The sequence below is a fragment of the Podarcis raffonei genome, chromosome 15 (assembly GCF_027172205.1).
Source record: "Podarcis raffonei isolate rPodRaf1 chromosome 15, rPodRaf1.pri, whole genome shotgun sequence".
Classification (NCBI taxonomy): Eukaryota; Metazoa; Chordata; class Lepidosauria; order Squamata; family Lacertidae; genus Podarcis; species Podarcis raffonei.
Genome location: NC_070616.1, coordinates 209,935 through 231,771, shown reverse-complemented (window position 1 = coordinate 231,771; position 21,837 = coordinate 209,935). Strand labels below are relative to the sequence as shown.

Here is a 21,837-nt window from a genome sequence, read left to right as displayed (position 1 = left end):
GAAGGGAGGCCATTGTTCCACCGTCGAACAGCTCTTACCGTCAGAAAGTTCTTCCTAATGTTGAGTCGGAATCTCCTTTCTTGTAAACTTGATTCCACTGGTTCGAGTCCTGCCTTGCAGAGCAGGAGAAAACAAGCTTTCTCCATCCTCCTTGTGATATTTGAGATATTTGAAGATGGCTCTCATATCTCCTCTCAGTCTTCTTTTTCCAGGCTAAACATATCCAGCTCCTTCAACCGTTCCTCATCAGGCTTGGTTTCCAGACTTAACAACAACAATTTATTATTTATACCCCGCACATCTGGCTGGGCTTCCCCAGCCGCTCTGGGCGGCTTCCAACAAAATATTAAAATACCGTAATGCATCAAACATTAAGAGCTTCCCTAAACAGGGCTGCCTTCAGATGTCTTCTAAAAGTCTGGCAGTTGTTGTTCTCTTTGACATCTGGTGGGAGGGCGTTCCACAGGGCAGGTGCCACTACCGAGAAGGCCCTCTGCCTGGTTCCCTGTAACCTCACTTCTCGCAATGAGGGAACCGCCAGAAGGCCCTCGGAGTTGGACCTCAGTGTCCGGGCTGAACGATGGGGGTGGAGACACTCCTTAACGTATACTGGATCATCTTTGTGGCCCTCCTCTGCACACATTGCAACTTACCAATGGCATTTTAAAATTGTGGCACCCAGAACTGGACACAGTATTCCAGGTGTGGTCCATCCAAGGCAGAATAGAGCGGGACTATGACTTCCCTTGATCTGGACACTAGACTTCTGTTGATGCAGCCTAGAATAGCATTAGCTTTTTTTGCTGCTGCATCACACTGTGGACTCATGTTAAGCTTGTGGTCCACCAAGACCCCTAGATCCTTTCCTGCTAGCAAATTCATGGTCTGTCCACGGATATGAATGGCTACTGGCTGTGATGGTTCTCCTCTGCCTCCATTGAGACAGTGATGCTTTTGAATACCAGTTCCTGAGTGTGGGTTTTCCACAGTTAAATGTTCAGCCACTGGGATGCTTGACTAGGCAGGCCATTGGCCTGATCCAGCAGCCAAGCTCTTCCCATGTTCTGGCACAAAAGACCTCTAAACCACTTAATATTCAATTGAAACCCCAATAATCAAGTTACATAATTTAAAGGTGCCACACACACTACAGTTGTTTGCTTTTCAGATAGCACAAGACTCTGCTGGTGGTGTTGCTTTTTTTGCCGTAAGAGTAAATGGCTGTTTACCCCTCTGGCGATAACCCTCGACCCATCAGGCCCATTAGGGCTGGCTCCAGTCCATCGTGGAGCCCAGCCACTGACTCAGCAGCTTCACCGCTATGTATTATATATGAGGAAAAGAGAGAAAGAGATTCATGTGCTATAAAAGCCACCTGGGCAGAGGCTGGACAGTTCTTTTTTTAACAAAAATAACCTCATTTTTATTTTTTCAGCATCATATAAAAGGAATAATAGAGTTCAAAAAAAGGAAAAGCAAAAAAGAGAAAGAAAACAAGTGAAATAAAATAGCAACGACAATAATGAACATAATAAAATACAAAAGTATATAGGTTTTTTAATCTATCTATCTGTCTGTCTGTCTGTCTGTCTGTCTACTTTCTCAGTATTTTGTCTTAATCTTCAATCCTTCCAGCTCCCACCTGGGAGAGATTCTGCCTTCCTCTGATTCCTGCCCCCCAGTCATTTACCCTTCAGATATTAACATCTTCCGAAATTAAAAGATGCATATAGATAATATTTTTAGAGAGCTGTCAAGAGGCTGAGGCTGGATGATTCTGATGATACCAGGAAGGGAATCTCCCTGCCCCACGTTCCAAGGGGCTGCCCCTTGGCCTTCCTAAGAGAGACCCAGGATTAACCCCAGATACAGGCAGGACAACATCGCACAGCGTTCGGTGCGGTTAAATGTATTAATCTTGTGACATCCACACACGTGTCAGTGCTCAGCATAGAGCCAAAGTGTGCAGTAGCGCCCCCTGGAGGTGGTGGGATTCCCTAGTGGGGACCCTAAAGGGGTGGCAGTGGGGGGGGGCTGGAGGTGGAAGAGACTGCCAGACTGTCACTGGGTCCAAATTCATCTGTTTGGTTGAATTAATTGAATTAAATAGTTTTAATTGGACCTTGAATCAATGTGCAATTATCTCTTCCTCCTGTCTGGTGCTATTATTTCCCTTAGTGGGGAAATAATAGAAGCTATCCTGAATATTGCTTTTTATAGGGCAGGGGTCCCAAAAAGTCTGGGAAACCTCTGGCATAGAGGAACATAAATGATGAATATAGAGGCCTCTCTATATTTTGGATATTGTAACCTCTATACTCTATCCTCCGGGACTCAGGATGCTTGATGGCGAGAGAGAGGCTGTTAGAAGCATTTTAACTGTGGCCATCGGGGTTCCTGGAGCAGGAAAAAACCAGGACAGGTGCGCAGGGTGAGAGAACATTCTTCTGCGGTTAAAAGGGAGACGTCAACCAGTGATGAAAAGACGGAGAGATGAAGAGCTCCTGCTAGAACAACCTATTGCCATTTTGGGGACGGAGACATTGCAACCTTGAGTAACCTTTGGAACTCCCTGCCACTTGACACCAGGGCAGGCGTTTCCGCTGCAATCTGTTTGGCGCCTCCTCAAAATTCTTGCCGTTTATTTTTCTTAACGATCTTTTGTGTAAACTGCTTTGAGGGGGATTTTCACAATCGAGCGGTGCATAAATTTTATGAAATAAAAAAAAGGGGGGGGGAGATGTACAAACCTCCAACAACTATACAGGTTGCAGAATTATTATTTTTTTAAAAAGATTTTAAGAACTTTAAGCAGGGTGGGAAAAGGCCTGTTCTGGTGGCCTGCTTTCAGCGGGGGAGAGCTTGCAAGCAGAAGGCCACGAAGGGAGGGTGGGTGGAAGTCTAGAAGGAAGCATGCTGCTGCTTTTTAATGAAGAGGGGAGGAAGGCAAGTGGTCCTGTAGCCACAGAGGCAGAGAAATGCTTCTTGGCCATAGCCCCCCCCCCCAGAAAAGAGACATGGCTGAGCAGGGAGCTGGGACAAGGGGAATCTAGGCCACGGCGGGGGAGGAGGAGGACCCCCCCCACGCTCCGCCCCACAGAAGCTAGGTCACCCGTGATGGAGGACGCCCAAGGGCAGAGGGACGGATCCAGCACCTTCTTGAGGTGGGGCTAAATTGGGGACAGAACTGGCTGCAGGCTGTGTGTGCGCGGCAGGGAAAAAAGGATGAGCACGGCAGCTGGGAGAGAAACGAAAATAAGTCAATCAATGACTTGGGAATAAAACGAGGGGCTGGGCTGAGTCAGAGGATGGAGGCTGAGAGAGGCCGCCATTTGCAGACTCTTTGCTTTCTTTTTGCTCCCGTCTCACAGGGGGCGGGCAAGCCAACTCTGGCCCCTGGCCTCTGTTGTAAACAAAAATTGCCCTTTTCCCCTTAGGGGTATCTAAGAGCCCATATAGAGTCCTTACGTAGGTTCCCTATTGGTAGGAGAGAATAACAGAGGCCAACCAGAGAATATTGAGAAGCAAAGCAGCTAGTAAGCCTGATCTTTATTGATCTGTTGCAACAGGGTGCTCCCCTCACTCGCAGGAAAGGAGGAGGACCCAGAACCCAGGTGTGCCTGGGTAGAGGCACGAGTGAAGCCATGGTTCCGATGCCGATGTGGAGGCGATGGATGGAACACAGTGCTCTAGCCAGACGGTCAGCTCTGAATTGGTTCTGCTCCATGATTTCGCTCAGTGTTTCAGCTCCATGATTCAGCTTATCTCAGAGGGTGGCTGCATCTGGCTGTGCTCTGTTGTCCATCCATCCCAACTTCGTCGCCAGTGTTAAGTTGTGGGCGAACATATCAGATGACATAGCCATTCTTCAAACAGCTCTTGTTTATTCACAGGCCAGAACAGAACTGAATTGAAGGGTTCAGCCAGCCTGCTTATATAGAGCTCCACTACAACGCAACTGTAACCACTTTCTGTAACTATCCAATCACTGAACATCATTTTCAATCCCTTATTTGCATATGTAGACCTGAGTGAAAACTATCTACGGTATCCCCCTGGTGGCCGAGGGTGAGAACTTCAGTACATAACAAATCTGAATGTTGCTTTTCTCCTGTTGTTGTTTATCTCCTGTCTGGCAGGTTACTTGATTGGATTTCCTGGGGAGCCTGGCCAATCTTTTGTAATGATAAATACTTAGTTCCTTGGCCATGTCACAGGCTCACACCCTATTCAAACACAGAAATACCCTTAAGACAGGATTTGTGAAGGAAAAAACAATGGGGAGGCTTTTCCATTTTCCTTTGACCTTGCAGAGAAAACATTTGGTCAGTTTGGGAATAAAAAATGGTTTCCGGTCGGTCTTTCTGTGCTGATCTATGTACGTGCCTGGTTGGTACACTTATGAACATTTAACATATATCTAAGACCTCAAAATTCCTATCACACCTCCCACTTTCCAGGGCGGCTGGATATAGGGGTGCAGATATCCAGAGTGTGGGGGTCAGGTGGGATTGCTATGAGGAATTATGAAATATGCAGCAAGCCACTGTGTCCGCTATGAAAGCACTGCGTTGACTGGGTTTGATTCATTGACAATGGTTTCTGATCAAATCCCACCTCTGCCATTTGCTTTCTCTATGCCTGACAGGCACCTATAAGCATTCTGAAACACAGGCCACTTGCTTCATCAGGCATCCTCAGTACCTAAAGATAGTAGGTTACTTTGATGTAGTTTAATCTTTAGATAGATCTTAAGGGCCAGGAAGAGAGTTCACAAGGAGATGGCAAATACTGCTATCCTGTTTATTCCTGTTTATGACCTCTGGGGTTTCCTAAAAGCATTCCTCCTTGCTTCCTCTTTTATTTACTCTGGACTACTATGCATGCTCAAGTAGGAAATAAATTCTTTTAACTACAAAGAAACTATCTGATTTAACTTTGTCCCACGTGGGGTTTTTTGAAATGCTCGGGGGAATCTGATTGGTTCTTACGAACACTGTGTAAAAAGTTCTTTTGTGAATAAAACGACCTGGGCCGAGGGGTGGAGAGGGAGGATTATTATTATTATTGGCACCCCTCCCAGAGTCTTGCAGGTCAAGCCTCGTGTGTATTCTATTAATCAGAGTCCAATCCTTCCTTGCTTTGGGAACGCTACAGCTGGAGGCTCCCCAATGCCGCGAGACGTCCGTGTGGAACCGAAGGTGATCCTGCGGCTCCACACATCCAGCAGATCTCACAGCGGTCCAATGGAAGGAGGAACCCAGATAGACTGCCTCTGGAACTGGAGGTTCCATCAGAAGAGCCAGCCAGATGAGAGCGAGAATCTTCCCCCTCCTGCAGTTTCCAGCAACTAGTTTCAGAAGAATTGTGGCAGAGCCAAGCCGCAGTTGCTAGGAGCCATCGAGAGACCTCTCCTCCTTTGTGCATTTGCCCAGGGTACCTGAAGGAGCGTCTCCACCCCCATCATTCTGCCCGGACAATGAGGTCCAGTGCCAAGGGCCTTCTGGCGGTTCCCTCACTGCGAGAAGTCAAGTTACAGGGAACCAGGAAGAGGGCCTTCTCGGTGGTGGCGCCCGCCCTGTGGAACTCCCTCCCACCAGATGTCAAAGAGAACAACAACCAGCAGACTTTCAGAAGACATCTGAAGGCAGCCCTGTTTAGGGAAGCTTTTAATGTTTGATGCATTACTGTATTTTAATATTTCGTTGGAGTGGCTGGGGAAGCCCAGCCAGATGGGCGGGGTATAAATAATAAATTTATTATTGTATTTGTTGTTGTGGATGCAGCCCTTGCTTGGCGTGCAGAAGGTGGCTGGTTCAATCCTTGGCCTCCCTACTTGAAAAAGCACCAGTTGCGGGTGATTTGGGGGTGGGGACCCCAACCTTTCATTGGCAGTGTGGTGTGGTGGTTACAGTGTCAGCCATGACCTAGGAGAGAGCAGGATTCAAATCCCCACCAGTCAAGCCTTGAAGCTCTCACCGAGTGCCCTTGGGCCTCTCAGCCTGTCCTACCTGGCAGGGCTGTGCTGTGGGAATTAGATGAGTATTAGGCCCTGGGAGAGACCAGGGTCCCTCTCCCCCCACTCGGCCGCCAGCTCACCGGGCGCGTCCTTGGGCCAGGCACGGCCTCTGAACGTGGCCTCCCTCACAGGGCTGTTGTGAAGTTTAAATGAAGGGGAGAATCAGGCATACCAAGGCGGATTAGAAATGCCACAAATAAGTTGGACAAGCAGCCAGCACCTTTGGACTATAACTCCCATCAGCCGCACATGGGAGTTGTAGTCCCGATGTGCCCAAATCTGGACAGCTTTTGCACAGACACACCCAAACGCCACACGCTGGTCCTCGTGGGCACATCTGGACTACAACTCCCATGTGCGGCTGAGAGGACACGACACTCCCGTCCGCCCAAATGACCTTCACACTTGGAGACAAACCGATCCTTGCAAAAGACACACACACACATTTATTTAAATACACACATGCAGCCGGATCAGGCCGGCAAAGAGCCCCTTTCTCCGTCCTATTCTCCCCAGCCCTCGGCCGGCTTCATCCGAGGAGGTCGAGAATTAAGCGCACTTCCGAGATGTGGGAAGCTTCAGCAGGAAGCGAAGACATCACCTGGAGGTTGGAGGAAAAAGAGGCATTGGGGAACGGAGGGGGCTGGCAGTGGCTTCCTCGCCTTTTGAGATGGGGAGGGGGGTCTTTCCCAGCCCAAGCCACGGATCAAGAGGACTAGCCCCTTAGGTCTAAGAAAGGGCGCTGCTTGTGGAAACCATTCTGTCTCCCCACCAGGGCTGGACCAGCCTCATGCTACAAACCACTCTAGCAGAGCCCTTTTTAAGCTCGAAGCCTCAATACCCTTCCGCCTTTTTATACAATTTTTGCTGTGGTGACAGTGCATGCGCAGTGCAAGATAAATATTGCACAGGTCAGTTGGGCCCCCCCTGCCCCGCGCTGGAGGAGGACTAGGAAGTTAGGATTTTCTTTCCATAAAAGTCATAAAGAGTTACTTTTGGGGGAAAGGAAGGGCCAGAGACGGAGAAAATCTTCCACCTGCACCCTCTTGCATGGGCAGGCAAACTAAGGCCCAGGGGCCGGATCCGGCCCAATCGCCTTCTAAATCTGGCCTGCAGACGGTCCAGGAATCAGCGTGTTTCTACATGAGTAGAATGTGTGCTTTTATTTAAAATGCATCTCTGGGTTATTTGTGGGGCATAGGAATTCGTTTATCCCCCCCCCAAAAAAATATATAGCCTGGCCCCCCACAAGGTCTGAGGGACAGAGGACCGGCCCCCTGCTGAAACAGTTTGCTGGCCCCTGCTCTAATGCAACCAAATGGGGGGGGTGTAGATATCTGTGGCCCTCCAGATTTTCCTGGACTACAAGTCCCATCATCCTCCCTGGCCAAGATGGAGGACGGAGTCCCTTGGCTTTTCTAAAAAAGAGGGAGGGGGAGGGGAGAAATGCCGAGGGAGGTGGGCAAAGGAAATCGAAGGTGCCCGAGACCCCCGGGGGATTGTGTCTCGTTTCCCAAGACCCCCAAATTGGGCCTCACTTCCTGGACCCCCCGAGATCCGATCTGGCCTTCCAAGCCCCCCAGATATAGTCTCACATCCCAAGACCAATTGGATCTCACCTCCTTTATCTTTGCCTCTGTCCTCTTGAGGGCCTTCACCTCCCGTTGAGCGTGGAAAAGATGCTCCTCCAGATGCCTCACCTGGAAGCCAGGAGCAGAAAGAACGAGTTAGGGGGCTAAAAGAGCGAGGAGTTAGGGGGCTGGTCCATGCAAGGGCGGCCATTTCCCGGCCCTCCCCGGAAGGCTCCTTTCCTGCATCCCTCACCCCAGGTCCTCACCCGGCCTTGGTATCTCATCACGAGGTCCATGTTCTCGCTGTCCTTGCCAGCCAGAAGTTCCCTCAGCCTGGCAACCTGAGGAGACAAGAAGGCTCCGTATTGAACCACAGGGTTATGGTTTGGGGTCACTGTGGGATTGGGGGAGGGGGGAAGAGTTGAAGACCCTTTACTGTTTCTGCAGGATCTGTTCCAAGAGACCCCATAAAAGATCCAAATGATTATTATTTTTTCTTAGTGCAAATAAAACCACCTGAAAATTCATTGAGTGCAAATAAATCTCTGGCCACGCGGGACAGCCTGACGGCCACAGTCCATGCAGGGATAACCTTGAGGATGGACTACTGCAATGCGCTCCTTGTGGGGCTGCCCTTGGGATCTGGCTCATCTTTCTCTGAAAGGTTTTCATGATACAATTAGAAAAAAGAAACAGATCTAAACAAAAACGGAAAGGAAGAGAGAAGGAAATGCAGAGTCCTCTCTCAAAGGTAGCTCATAATCCTTGGACCCAGATAGCAGCCCAGACACCAAGAGAGAAGAAAGAAGAGAGAGAAAAGGGAAGGCAGGAATAAAAATAACTCAAAAGGACCTCTGGTTTTGTGTCTGTTACATAAAAGAAATTATTCAAAACATTCTCTTTGTGATGACATCCAACTGTGCTACAGAATTCCCCCAATCTTCAGACCCAAACGTCTCCAATTTGTTCTTTTTCTCTTTTACACAAAAGGTGTTCTCTAATTATTGCTATCGATCAATGTCAGCAATTATCCCCCCCCCCCACAATCCTACGTATCAACTTGGTCTCCGATAATTTCTACAACCATTCCTCCATCCTGAACGATAATGCATTTGTGTGTCTTTGTCGCAAGGCCGTCAGGCCCACTCTTCTCTGCCGCTGCCCGGATCCTGACCCCAGTGACGCCACCCAGCCCCATACCTGCCGCTGCAGACACATCTTCTCCTGGACCCAATCTGCGCTGGACGGCTTCTGCTCCCTGAGCTCTTCCCACAGGGCTGACCTCTCCATCTCGCAGCTGCGGAGGTCAGATTTCAGCTGATCCAACTCCAGTTTTAGGATCTGGGGAAGGGAGAGAGAGATGGGGGGGGGGCGTTTAGCAGCCACTCGGGGTTCAGCAACCCACCCCTTTGGAGGAGGCCGGAGGGTGAAGGCAGCACAGAACATCATGGCTGCCGCCCATGTTCCCACTTAAACCAGCCCCTTATTTCAGGCAATGAGGACTAGAATCAGAGAAGCGGCTACAGCTAAGTGGCAGAGCACCTGCTTGGCATGCAGAAGGCACCAGGTTCAATTCCCCGGTGGCCTGGGGGAGACCCTCTTCCTGAAACCCCAGAGAGCGCTTGCTGCCAGCCAGGGCAGGCGGTATTGCAGTCTATGGACCATGCGCATATTAAGGCAGCTTTTCCCGTGAGCTCCAGGACGTTCTCCTTCCCGAGGAACACAGATCTCTGAGAATGCCAGGGGGCAGGGGGGGCCTTGGACCTACCCGGATGTCTGCACTCTGGTCATCCAGCTGCTGAAGCTTCCTGTCCTGCTGCCGGATAACTTCCTGAAGCTCCTTTTCGTCCTGCGTTGGAGAGAGAGAGCGTAAGAGGGCGGGGAGGGAGAAAGGCTTCACAGTGGCTCCGCCAAAGCCTGGCTAAGTTTCTAGTCCCTTGGACCCTGGCGTGGGAAACGGGGCGGCAGATGCTGCCCAGGGAGAGGAAAGAGTTCGGACAACCCGTCCCACCTTCTGCGCTCCAAGCATTCCTTATTTTCATTCTTTTCTTTGCCAAATGTTTTTACATTGCAAATTTAAATTCACGCCTTAATAGACCAACATCATCATTTAGGATTTCCCTGAATCCTTCGACTCTCCTCCGCCCTTCCATGCTTACCATGATCATTCTTTTTTCAATTGCTTCCCTTAATTTTCTCTGTTTTTTAAAATAAAAAATAACAATCCATTTTTACCCTAGTTTTTTGTACATTACAAGCATTACTCAAATCCTGCCAAAGTTTTGGTTGTTTTCAGTGTTCTCTTAAATGCATTGTAAATTTTCCCCATTCCTTCTTAAAGTTCTTCTCTTCTTGGTTTCTGATTAAAATAAAAGGTAAAGGTAAAGGGACCCCTGACCATTAGGTCCAGTCTTGACCCACTCTGGGGTTGCGGCGCTCATCTCGCTTTACTGGCTGAGGGAGCCGGCGTACAGCTTCCGGATTATGTGGCCAGCATGACTAAGCCGCTTCTGGCGAACCAGAGCAGTGCACGGAAACGCCGTTTACCTTCCTGCTGGAGCGGTACCTAGTTATCTACTTGCACTTTGACTTGCTTTCGAACTGCTAGGTTGGCAGGAGCTGGGACTGAGCAATGGGAGCTCACCCCATGGCGGGGATTCGAACCGCCGACCTTCTGATTAGCAAGCCCTAGGCTCTGTGGTTTAACCCACAGCGCCACCCGCGTCCCTTCTGATTAAAATATGTGCTCCTTATTTTCAGGCTATGTCCCTTATCCTGGAATCTATTTTGCGAAGGATTCAAACAAGAAGAAAGGGGATTCCTTTCCAAAGCTTAGGAAGAACTTTCTGACAGTAAGAGCTGTTTGACAGTCCTTGGGAAGGTGGTGGACTCTCCTTCCTTAGAGGTTTTTAAGCAGAGGTTGGGTGGCCACCTGTCAGGGATTCTGCAGCTGTGATTCCTGCATTGCAGGGGGCTGGACTGGATAACAATTGGGGGTCCCTTCCAACTCTACAATCCTCTTTTTTTATTCCACAGAGCATAGAAAACGGAAGATACGTAGCCGCTCCGGCGACATATCTCTATTTCCTCACATCCAGAAACGCAAGAAGGGCTTTTACTCTTGCTAGCTCAGCCTTGCTCTCACCGGTTCTGGAAGGCTCCTGTAGAAGAGTCCTGTACACACAGAGACTTTGCGCCTGCCCATTAGGGGAAACAGGAAGCCCCAAACATATATTTTTTAGATGTCCTTTTTACGCTGAGATTCGTAGAGACACCACTGATCCTTTGCTGAAGAGACTCGCCGATCTTTCAGAAAAGTCTAAACTTAATTCTCTCCTCTTAGGCAAAGATCACAAGACGAACTGGCTGGTAGCCAGATTCTGCGTCCAGATTTGTAGGCACAGATCATCCTCTAGAATAAAATGCTGAAGCTGCCCTTTGGGGCGCCTCAGGGTCAATTTTTATGGCAGCCCAAATTTCAGCTGTATGGGTGTATGCATATATCTCAATTGTAACTCATGAGCTATTGCTGCAATCTGCTCTGATTGTATATTTTATCTTTACGAACACTGTTTTTATTGTGTTAGGTTATGTGAGCTGGTCTTTGACCGTAATAAATTATCTACCTATCTATTCCACAGCGGCTTGAGACATCGAGATGGAGGCTGGCTCCCTGGTTGCTGCAACGCCCTAGAAGCGGATCCCCAGCCGATCCGTGCCCCAGATCCTCCGAGCCCTGCGGCTCCATCCTGACCCAGATCCCCCTCCTCCTGGCAACCTCACCTGCATCCTGTCGCGGAGAGTCTTGCTCAGCTGGGCGATGCTGGCGTCACGGGAATCGACCTCAGCCTCCAGCTCCCTTTCCAGGCCCTGGAGCCGCAAACTGCAGGGGGGGGGGAGAAGGGAGAGAGGCCCCCAAATTCAACTCTGCGTTGCCCAGTCTGGGGGAATAATCTGGACTGACCCCGCATGGCAAGGGGTTGGACTAGATGACCCTGGGAGTCTAACAGCATCCAAACGGCAGAGCGAAAAGGACCTTTTAACAATATATACAACGTATGGTATTATTTCTTGTACAAATATTGCGGCACAAGGTCACCCAGCGCCTCCCGTATACGCAAAAGCCTGGCCCATTTAAGACTAGGCAAAATGTTTCTTCTCAATAGTGATGGAATGCACAGGTGGGGAACGCTTATTTTTTTGTGAGTCTTATATTACCTGTAAAGGGAACCTTTAAAAGGTAAAGGTACCCCTGCCTGTACGGGCCAGTCTTGCCAGACTCTAGGGTTGTGCGCTCATCTCACTCCAGAGGCCAGGAGCCAGTGCTGTCCGCAGACACTTCCGGGTCACGTGGCCAGCGTGACAAGCTGCATCTGGCGAGCCAGTGCAGCACACGGAACGCCGTTTACCTTCCCACTGGTAAGCGGTCCCTATTTATCTACTTGCACCCGGAGGTGCTTTCAAACTGCTAGGTTGGCAGGTGCTGGGACCGAGCAACGGGAGCGCACCCCACCGCGGGGATTCGAACCGCCGACCATGCGATCGGCAAGTCCTAGGCGCTGAGGTTTTACCCACAGCGCCACCCGCCTCCCTAAAGGGAACCTTTACATGGATTAATATTATTATTCTGTTGGAGCTGCGCTGTCTTTTCTCCTCCCAGGCTATGACGCTTAATGGTCTGATTTTTTTATTCTTTTTCACTTGGTGGAACGCTCTGTCACAAGAGACTAGGGCCCTGCGGGACTTGACATCTTTCTGCAGGGCCTGCAAGACAGAGCTGTTCCGCCTGGCCTTTGGTTTGGACTCAGTCTGACCCTTATGTTTCCCTCCCCTTATGGTCTTGATCTATGGGCTACTTTTAAAATGAGGCTGCATTTTAAATTGCATTTTAACCTGTATTTTAATTTGGGGTGTTTTTTTCCTCGTTTTTTCTTCCTATTATGTTTTTACTGTCATTTTACTGGTGTTAGCCACCCTGAGACCGGCTCTGGCTGGGGAGGGTGGGATATAAATAAAATTTATTATTATTATTAGGCAAGGAAGAAGCTAAGGGCACATTTCCAAAACACTCATAGAGAGGGCAAAGCAAGGGGCGTGGTCCGGGGAGAGTCCCAGGGGCCAGGCGGAGAGGTCTGGGGGGCCGCATTTAGCCCACAGAGCCTGAGGTCCCCACTCCCCAATGCTTCAAGTGGGAATCCTGATCGCACCTTGAAAATATTCAAAGAATCGCTTTGACCTCTCTACGAGCGCTTTGGAAATTTGCCCTTAGCTTCTTCCTTGCCTGAAGGAAGGAGAGAAAGGGATCGGGGCCTGCATGGGTTGTGGCCCCCGGAAGAGAAGGCAGCTGGAAACAAGTTCCTGCTCCTCTGCTGTACCCGATTCCCTTTATTTAAACCGGATGTGCTGTTTCTTTTTAAAAATAAAATAACTTGATTTGTTAATGAAAAAGGTAAAAGAATAAAGAAAATCAGACCATTAGGAGAAAAGATACAGCGCAGCTTTAACAGGATAATAATATATTAATCCGTGTAAAGGTTCCCTTTACAGGCAATATAAGACTCACAAAAAAATAAGCGTTCCCCCCTGTGCATTCCATCACTGTTGAGAAGTTGGAAGGGTCCTGGAGCCCAAGCTCCTTCAATGCAGGAACCTCAGGCAGAGCATGAAGCAAGCCCCCAGACCCACTTACATTTCCGCCTGCAGGGTTTCCCTCTCCTCCTGGGCGGCCCTCTGCTGCTGCGAAGCCAGGAGGCGGAGCTGTTCTGAAACGGCCAGCAAGTCTTGGACGTGGGTGGAGAGTTGATCCTGGAGCTCTGCGGACGGGACAGACCACCCCCCACCCCCGTGAGATGGCTGTGTCTCATTCATTTATTGCATTCCTGTCGCACCTTTTCCCTCCCAAGAGCTCAAGGGGGCGGACATGGCTTTCCTCCCCGTCCCCATCTAATCCCCACCAACAAGGTAGGCGAGGCTGAGAGAGACGGGGGGCTGCCCACCCCCAGGGCACACCCGGTGGGGAGCTTCGTGGCCGAGCGGGGAATTCGAACCCTGGTCCCCTCTCAGGTCCGAGTCCTAGTTACCTGCCGGCTTGGGCGGACCTTCATGAACGGCTTTTGTGAAAGCGGTGCTCTCGCTCCAAATCCCGGGAGTTTCCACGTCTGAAAAAGAACAGGAGGCACAAAATTTGGGTGTGTGTCAAAACCTGCAATGCCCCCTTGAGTCAGAATTAAGAGGGAGGCTGCAATTGAGTGGCCTGGGGGCAGGGCTTGGACTACTGCAATGTGCTCTATGTGGGGCTCCCTTTGAAGGTGACCCAGAAACTGCAACTAATCCAGAAAGCGGCAGCTAGACTGGTGACTGCGAGCAGCCGTTGAGACCACATAACACCGGTCTTGAAACACTGGCTCCCAGTACATTTCCGAGCACAGTTCAAAGTGTTAGTGCTGACCTTTAAAGCCCTAAACAGCCTCAGTCCAGTATACCTGAAGGAGCGTCTCCACCTCCATCGTTCTGCCCGGACACTGAGGCCCAGCTCCGAGGGCCTTCTCGGTGGTGGTGCCCGCCCTGTGGAACGCCCTCCCACCAGATGTCAAAGAGAACAACTACCAGACTTCTAGAAGACATATGAAGGCAGCCCTGTTTAGGAAAACTTTTAATGTTTGATGTATTACTGTATTTTAATATTTGGTTGGAAGCCGCCCAGAGTGGCTGGGAGAACCCAGCCAGTTGGGCAGGGTATAAATAAATTATTAGTATTATTATTATTACTACTACTACTACCGCTTTCCCCCATGAGGGCTGGCAACATGACAGGGGGGGGGGCCTTTCCGCTCTGGGTTTGTGCTTGGGGCCCCTTCCCCCCCCCCAAGATGGGCGAACAGAAATCCCCACCTCTCAGAATGTTGAATGATGTTGGATTGAAATTAAGGGGTTTCCAGCTGTAATGTTTTGAGATAAGGATTTGCTGAGTAAATAATTTGAATTGGACTACAAGAAGGGGAGGTATGAGGAGGTCAGGGAAATATGTCATTGAAAATTAAGTATTGAGAACTGTATGTGTTGGTTCTTTTTTGCTTTTTCCTTTTTGTTTGTATAAAATTGGAAACTTAATAAATATCTTTATAAAAAAAAACCAGAAACCCCCACCTCTCTCCGCCACTGCCTGCAAGATGCTGTCCACGAAGGAGGTCCCAAAGCGGTGTGGGGTGAGTCGCCTGGGGGTGCAGGGCCGCCTCCTGGGGGCCGTGTCGACCACCTGCAAAAGAGCAGAGCGTTGGGAGTGCTGCCATGATATGCCTCCGAAGGGGTTCTTCAGTTATGATTACTGCATTGCAGCGGGTTGAGCTGGATGACCTTTGGGGGTCCCTTGCCAACTCTACCATTCTGTGATTCCAAGACCCTTTCCCAGAAGGGGAGAGAGATGGCAGGGACCCCACTGCACACGGCCGCCTCACCTCTCCCTGCAGCACCCGTTCGAGGAAACTGGCAATTTCCAGGAGCTGCGTCTGAGCGCCGTCCATCTCCTGCAAGGAGCAGGCGCAGGCCTCCATGCTGGATCGGGTGCTCTCCATTTCCGCCTTTGCGCTCGCCAGCTCCTCGCCGACAGCCTCTCGCTCCTGCCTTTTGGGGTGGGGTTGGGGGGACAGGAGAAAGTCAGGATGATGCTGTTCCCTACGCCACAAAAGAAGGGAGACCCCCAGCCCCAACCCAGACACCCTTTTGGGTGGGGTCTCGGAGAGGAACAGGCACTTACTGAAGGATGCTGTGGGCACCCTTGAGGTCCTCCAGCTGGGCGCTGCGCTCCCACAGAGTCACGAGGGTGGCCTTCAGCTCCAACTCCGTCTCCGAGAGCTGGCGGCGGGCAATTTGGTTTTCCAGATCTATAAACTTTTAACATTTCAGCAGTTTGGTTAGGATGGCTTATTTGCATTATTTTACGCCGATTCGTATTATTTTACACCAACATGTTTAAAAATCCGTTTCTTGATGGTGTTATTTCTGATTGTTTCCGAGATAGAATAGTTATACTGTTCCGAGTCACCTTACACTGCAAAAAACACCCCTGTTTAGAGAAGTCTACCCAGGTGCCTAGAAGGTTGAGATATTTTCAGTCTGTTTTAGCATTTTACCTTCTGTACCTTCTGTCAATCTCTCTTTCAATTTTGTAAACCGCTTTGAGGGGTTTCTCTCCCCCCCCCCATCAAACGGTGTATAGATTTTACAAAGTAGATAAAATGTTCTGAAGAAAGATGCGATTTCAAGAGGAATACAAGAAGCTGGTTTATGCAGAGTCAGACCATTAGGGCCAACTCTCTGGCGGGAAGATTCAAGGGCCATCAAAGAAACATTCATCCGTGTGTTTATGTGGCTGCATTTTCCACTTTCTGGATGCCCACAATTGTATCACAAAGTAGTTGTGTTCAGGGTTATAACTGGAGCACGGCAAGATGTTGTTTCTTCTTGATTTCCAATGTCAGAGTGGCTGGGGAAACCCAGCCAGGTGGGTGGGGTATAAATAAAATAATAATATCTTATCAATAAAAAAATTCAGTGGGGCAAATTTTTATTCTGAAAGTGTGTCCTGGAGAAAGAAGTTTTCAAACCACTGGCCTACACTGAGAGGCAGGCAGCCTCCTCTTCCAGCCCTACAAAGAGCTGGTATTCAAAGCAGGTCCTCCTCTGATGAGAAGAAAGATACCAGGCCTCCTGAAAGGCGACTTTCAGCAGGAAGCTGCCTTACCCCCAGGAGATGCCCTTAATAATAAGAATAAAATTTTATTTAATCCTGCCCTGTCCAGCCGAAGCCGGGCTCAGAACGGCTAACAACAGTAAAAATAAGAGAGTTTACATAAAATCACAATCAATGAACTGAAATACATTCTAAAACCAATTCATTCTAAAATCAATTCAGAGTCAAATTAATGGCAACCATTGGGCTAGAGTTCTATGAGGATTACAGAAGGAGAGAGGGGTCAGGCTGTGCCTTGGCCAAAGGCCTGGTGGAACAACTCTGTCTTGCAGGCTCTGCGGAAAAACGTTAAGTCCCGCAGGGCCCTAGTCTCTTGTGACAGAGCGTTCCACCAATTCGGGGCCACGGCTGAAAAGGCCCTGGCTCTGGTTGAGGCCAGCCTAACTTCCCTGTGGCCCGGGATCTCCAAGATGTTTTTGTTTGAAGACCGTAATGTCCTCCGTGGGACATACCAGGAGAGGCGGTCCTGTAGGTACGAGGGTCCTAGCCATATAGGGCTTTAAAGGTTAAAAGGTAAAGGTAAAAGGACCCCTGATCGTTAGGTCCAGTCGTGGCCAACTCTGGGGTCGCGGCGCTCATCTCGCTTTATTGGCCAAGGGAGCCAGCGTACAGCTTCCGGGTCATGTGGCCAGCATGACTAAGCTTCTTCTGGCGAAACCAGAGCAGCGCATGGAAACGCCATTTACCTTCCCACCGGAGCGGTACCTATTTATCTACTTGCACTTTGACGTGCTTTCGAACTGCTAGGTCAGGAGCAGGGACCGAGCAATGGGAGCTCACCCCATCGCGGGGATTTGAACCGCTGACCTTCTGATCGGTAAGCCCTAGGCTCTGCGGTTTAACCCACAGCGCCACCCGCGTCCCTTAAAGGTTAAAACCAGCACCTTAAACCTGATCCTGTACTCCACCGGGAGCCAGTGCAGCTGGTATAGAACCGGGTGAATGTGATCCCACAGCGAGGACCCCGTAAGGAGTCTCGCCGCGGCATTCTGCACCCGCTGGAGTTGATGGATCAGCTTCAAGGGCAGCCCCACGTAGAGTGAGTTACAATAATCAAGTCTGGGAAGATCTGGAATCAGCATGATGAACTGTTTCAAAAGGACTGGAGCAAATTTATATTCTATATGAAAGAAAATGGTAAACAGTTGAAAACGTTTGTAGGTTTGAGTTCAAATGTTTGGTAATGTGAAAACAAGGAGCTGATTTACATATAAGAAGGTGAATGTTAAAAGACAGATATAAGGTAAAAAAGTGGTAACAGAAATGTGAAGAAATTGGTAAAGTTGTGTGGAAGTCAGTTAGAGGCAGGGAAGGAGGTCGATGCTTTATGTAATGTCTTCAGTTATGGGTTTATGATATGAAAATGTAATGAAACATAGAAAACTTAATAAAAATCATGTTAGAAAAAAATACAATAACCAAGTCTGGAGGTGACTATCGCGTGGGTCAGTGGCTAGGTCAGGGGACCAAACCTGGGGCATTCTGCAAGCTGAGCAGGCACCATGCCGCCAAGCTGCGGCTCTCGCACCCGGGCCCCCGCTCCCCTTCCCCACCCGCCCCAGACCCGCGCCCCTCGCTGCTCCAGGAGCCGCCCCTCTCCGTACCTCCCGGCACTCGGCCGTCTCGCAAGCTTCCCGCTGGGCTTCGTCGCGCTCCTGCTCTGCCCTCGCCTTCTCCACGGACAGCCTGCGTCACACAGAACAGGGTTAGCGGGAGCCTGGGAACTGTAGTTTGCTGAGGGTGCCGAGCGCCGTTAGGAGGCTCCCACCTCCCGGAGCTACAAGTTCCAGAGAGGCTTAACCATTGGTCCCTCTCTGGAGACCGTAGCTCTGGAAGGGGGACGCTTGCCGCCTTTAAAGTACAGTTCCCAGGATTCAGGGACGACAGCATGACTGCGTAAAGTGAAGTCATAGTGCTTCAGGCGTCTGGTGTGAATGTGGCTCTGGGGGGGGGGTCAGGGTGTTGGACCAGCAGTGGGGAGACCCGGGTTCAAATCTGCACCCCACTATTACATTAGCTTACATTTCAGCAGCTTCAAGCTTGAGCTCGGCTAAATAATAATAATAATAATAATAATAATAATAATAATAATAATAATAATAATTTATTTATACCCCGCCCATCTGGCAAAGGCCATGCCAGAACTATATATTGGATATATCTTTTTTAAAAATTTCTATTCACTAAATTTATACATTGCCTGTGGTGGTCACATGGGATTACTATGAGGAATTATGAAAATATGGAGCAAACCATTGTGTCCGCAGTGAAAGCATTGCGTTGACTGGGCTTGAGTCAGTGACAATAATTCCTGATCAGATCCCATAAGCCTCTGCCTCTCTGCCATTTTCTCTACTGCCCATTCTCTCCACCTGACAAGCACGCATCAGCGTTCTAAAACACAGACCAGTTGCTTCCCCAGGCATCCTGGGCCATAAGATAGTAGGTAACTTTGATGTAGTTTGTTAATCTTAGGGCCAGGAAGCAGAGTTTCACATGGAAGGGATAAAGATGCCTATCCTTCCTCTCCTGTTTACTGCCTGTTTATGACCTCCGGGGTTTGCTAAATGCATTCCTCCTGGATTCCTGTTTCATTTACCTGGACACGTATGCATGCTCAAAGTAGTCTTTGAGGTTCAAGGATTTCTCTGACCTAACGTTGTCCACACATGGGTCTTTTTTGAAATGCTCAGAGGAAATCTGATTGGTTCTTACGAACACTGTGTGAAAAGTTCTTTTGTGAATAAAACGACCTGGGCCGAGGGAGTGGAGAGTTTTCGTACTTCCTCCCAGAGTCTTGCCTCATGTTTTGTTTTAATCAGGGTCCAGTCCTTTCCTTCGCCTTCAGAACACGACAATTGCCCTTAATCCAAAGTTCACGGGGCAGTTAATAACACTGAATAATTATTATATTATTGCTATTATTATAATGCGTATATCCCATCCTTTTACAAAACTGGGACTCCAGGCAGCTCACCGATAAAGGTTGCAAACATTGAAACCCGTATCGTAGCACTTTAAGCAGTCCTGGCTACCCACAAAGAATTCTGGGAGTGGCAGGTTTGCCAAGGGTAGCGAGAGTTGTTAGGAGACCCCTTTATCCCCCTCCCAGAACTACAATTCCCAGAGCAGCTTAACAATCAAACCTTCTTTCTCAGGGAACTTTTGGGGTTTCACACCATGCCTTTAAAGTACTGTACTGTGATACCACTTTAAGCAGTCATTGACTTCCCCCGGAGGATTCTGGGAAGTGTAGTCTGTTCAGGGCACTGACAGTCATAGGGCGCTCTCCCTATTCCTCTCCCAGAACTACATTTCCCAGAGTTCCCTGGGAAGGAGCCTCGATTCTGAGCATCAAGACTCACCGCGCTGCTTCCTCTTCCAGCTTCAGGATCATGTCCTGCTTCTCTGACAGCTGACGGGAGAGGATCTCCTTCTCCTCCTGCAGCCGATCGCGCTGGCTCTCGGCTGCGGTCCCCTTCTGCCTCGCAGCCTCCAGCTCTGCGGAAAGAGCGCAGGGTCAAGACTGGATTAGAAACTCAGATACAGGGAAGTTTTTAATGTGTGACATTTTAATAAATTCAAGCTTCAGGAAAAATATTTCAGATCCTTCTCTAAGGGACATTTTGCTCTCCCCATATTTATTTACCTACTTCATTTATAGAGCTTCCCCATAGCAGAAGTATTCTAGGAAGGCAGGATGGCGTAGTGGTTAGTGTTGGATGAGATCAGGGTTCAAATCCCCACAGCCGCAGCCCCCTAACCTACCTCACAGGGTCGTTGGAGGGATTAACTGAGGAGGGGGGTGAACCAAGAATTCATTGGAGAAAGACAGGCTACAAATTCAGTGAAGAAGCTCTTCTGTTTGCCTGCTTAAGAAAGCTGGAGGGCCCAGCCCTCCCTGGGGGAGGCCGTCGGGAATCGAACCCGGGGCCTTCTGCGTGCCAAGCAAGTGCTCTGCCACTCAACTATAGCCCAGAGTCAAGCCACTGGGTCCACCTGGCTCAGTACTGTCTACACGGACCGGCAGCCATGTCTTGGCCAACTTCAGAGTGGCAAATATTTCAGTTCCTCTTTCCTTGGCTTGGGAGAATTTTCCGGGTGTTTTATGCAACATATGGAAAGTTAAAATTTAAAAACTTTTCTTTTACCCCACGGCTAGCTAAAGGATCTTGAAAGTTTTAGGACAAAACCAGAGGAGGGTTAACGCGTCTCCAAAAGTCCTGGACTCAAAACGTGATGCTTCCCACCCATCCCAGGCGAGAGACACATGGTCGATTCACCTGTCTGCAGGTGAATCTTGGCTGCAGTCAGCTCATTTCCACGTCCCAAGGCTTCAACCAGCTCCTGTGTTGCGTTCTCCAGTTTCCTGCATACCTGCAGGCAGCAAAGGGTTAAGAAGGGTTAAGTATGAAATAAATAAATTAAGGTGTTACCGTATTTTTCGCACTATAGGACGCACTTTTCCCCCTCCAAAAATGAAGGGGAAATGTGTGTGCGTCCTATGGTGCGAATGCAGGCTTTCGCTGAAGCCTGGAGAGCGAGAGGGGTCGGTGCGCACCGACCCCTCTCGCTCTCCAGGCTTCAGGAGAGCCCCACCGCCAGCCCCACAAGCTCGGGGGACAGCGGGGAGGCGGAACGCCGCCATCCCGCTGTCCCCCGACTTGGTTAGAAGGCTGGCGGGGGGGGGGGAGAAGCCTGCTCCTCCCCTCGCCAGCCCTCAAACTCGGGAGACAGCGGGAGAGGCGCAGCGCACCATCCCGCTGTCCCCCGACTTGGCTAGAAGGCTGGCGGGGGGGGGGGGAGAAGCCTGCTCCTCCCCTCGCCAGCCCTCAAACTCGGGAGACAGCGGGAGAGGCGCAGCGCACCATCCCGCTGTCCCCCGACTTGGCTAGAAGGCTGGCGGGGGGGGGGGGGGAAGAAGCCTGCTCCTCCCCTCGCCAGCCCTCAAACTCGGGAGACAGCGGGAGAGGCGCAGCGCACCATCCCGCTGTCCCCCGACTTGGCTAGAAGGCTGGCGGGGGGGGGGGAAGAAGCCTGCTCCTCCCCTCGCCAGCCCTCAAACTCGGGAGACAGCGGGAGAGGCGCAGCGCGCCATCCCGCTGTCTCCCGACATGGTTTGGAGGCTGGCGGAGGGCTTCCTCCTCCCCCAGCCCCGCAAGCTCCCAGAGCGATGCCAAAGCTGTGCGCAGCTTCGGCATGGCTCTGGGTCCCGTTCTGGGGGAGGGGGAAGCTCGGGCTTCCCCCGCCCCAGCCCCGCGCCTGGTGGGGGGGGGGGGGAATAAATTTTTTCCCCTTTATTTCCCCCCCAAATCTACGTGCGTCCTATGGACCGGTGCGTCCTATCGTGCGAAAAATACGGTATATATATATATATATATAATAAATGTTCATAAATGTACCAAGCAAACATGTACATTAATATATAAACCACATGTCTGAAGCAGCACAGGAAAGCAGTCCTGGAGCCATTTGGGCTCCCAGACTGACCAAATGTT

General features: G+C 50.1%; 1 protein-coding gene across 1 annotated transcript; it reads right to left on the bottom strand.

The window, feature by feature from the left end:
* Window positions 1-6,439: 6,439 nt before the first annotated feature.
* Window positions 6,440-20,739, bottom strand: LOC128402351 (sperm-associated antigen 5-like). Its single transcript, XM_053366369.1, has 14 exons — window positions 20,623-20,739; window positions 19,705-19,840; window positions 17,944-18,025; window positions 15,344-15,477; window positions 15,045-15,210; window positions 14,737-14,845; window positions 13,671-13,748; window positions 13,280-13,403; window positions 11,374-11,473; window positions 9,359-9,439; window positions 8,791-8,931; window positions 7,857-7,931; window positions 7,639-7,719; window positions 6,440-6,620 (listed from the first exon to the last, which is right to left on the bottom strand). The coding sequence occupies exons 2-14, from the start codon at window positions 19,734-19,736 to the stop codon at window positions 6,549-6,551; spliced, it is 1,275 nt and encodes a 424-aa protein (XP_053222344.1). The 5' UTR covers window positions 19,737-19,840; window positions 20,623-20,739; the 3' UTR covers window positions 6,440-6,548.
* Window positions 20,740-21,837: the final 1,098 nt, after the last annotated feature.

What these genes read in the sequence shown, in the direction of transcription:
- LOC128402351 (XM_053366369.1), bottom strand. Translation starts at nt 19,736, where the DNA reads ATGATCCTGAAGCTGGAAGAGGAAGCAGCGCG. An exon ending in GCAGGCAGTGGCGGAGAGAG is followed by an intron (nt 13,749 to 14,736) that starts GTGGGGGTTTCT and finishes GTTCTTTTTCAG; the next exon opens with ACGTGGAAACTCCCGGGATT. An exon ending in TGATGAGATACCAAGGCCGG is followed by an intron (nt 7,720 to 7,856) that starts GTGAGGACCTGG and finishes CCTGGCTTCCAG; the next exon opens with GTGAGGCATCTGGAGGAGCA.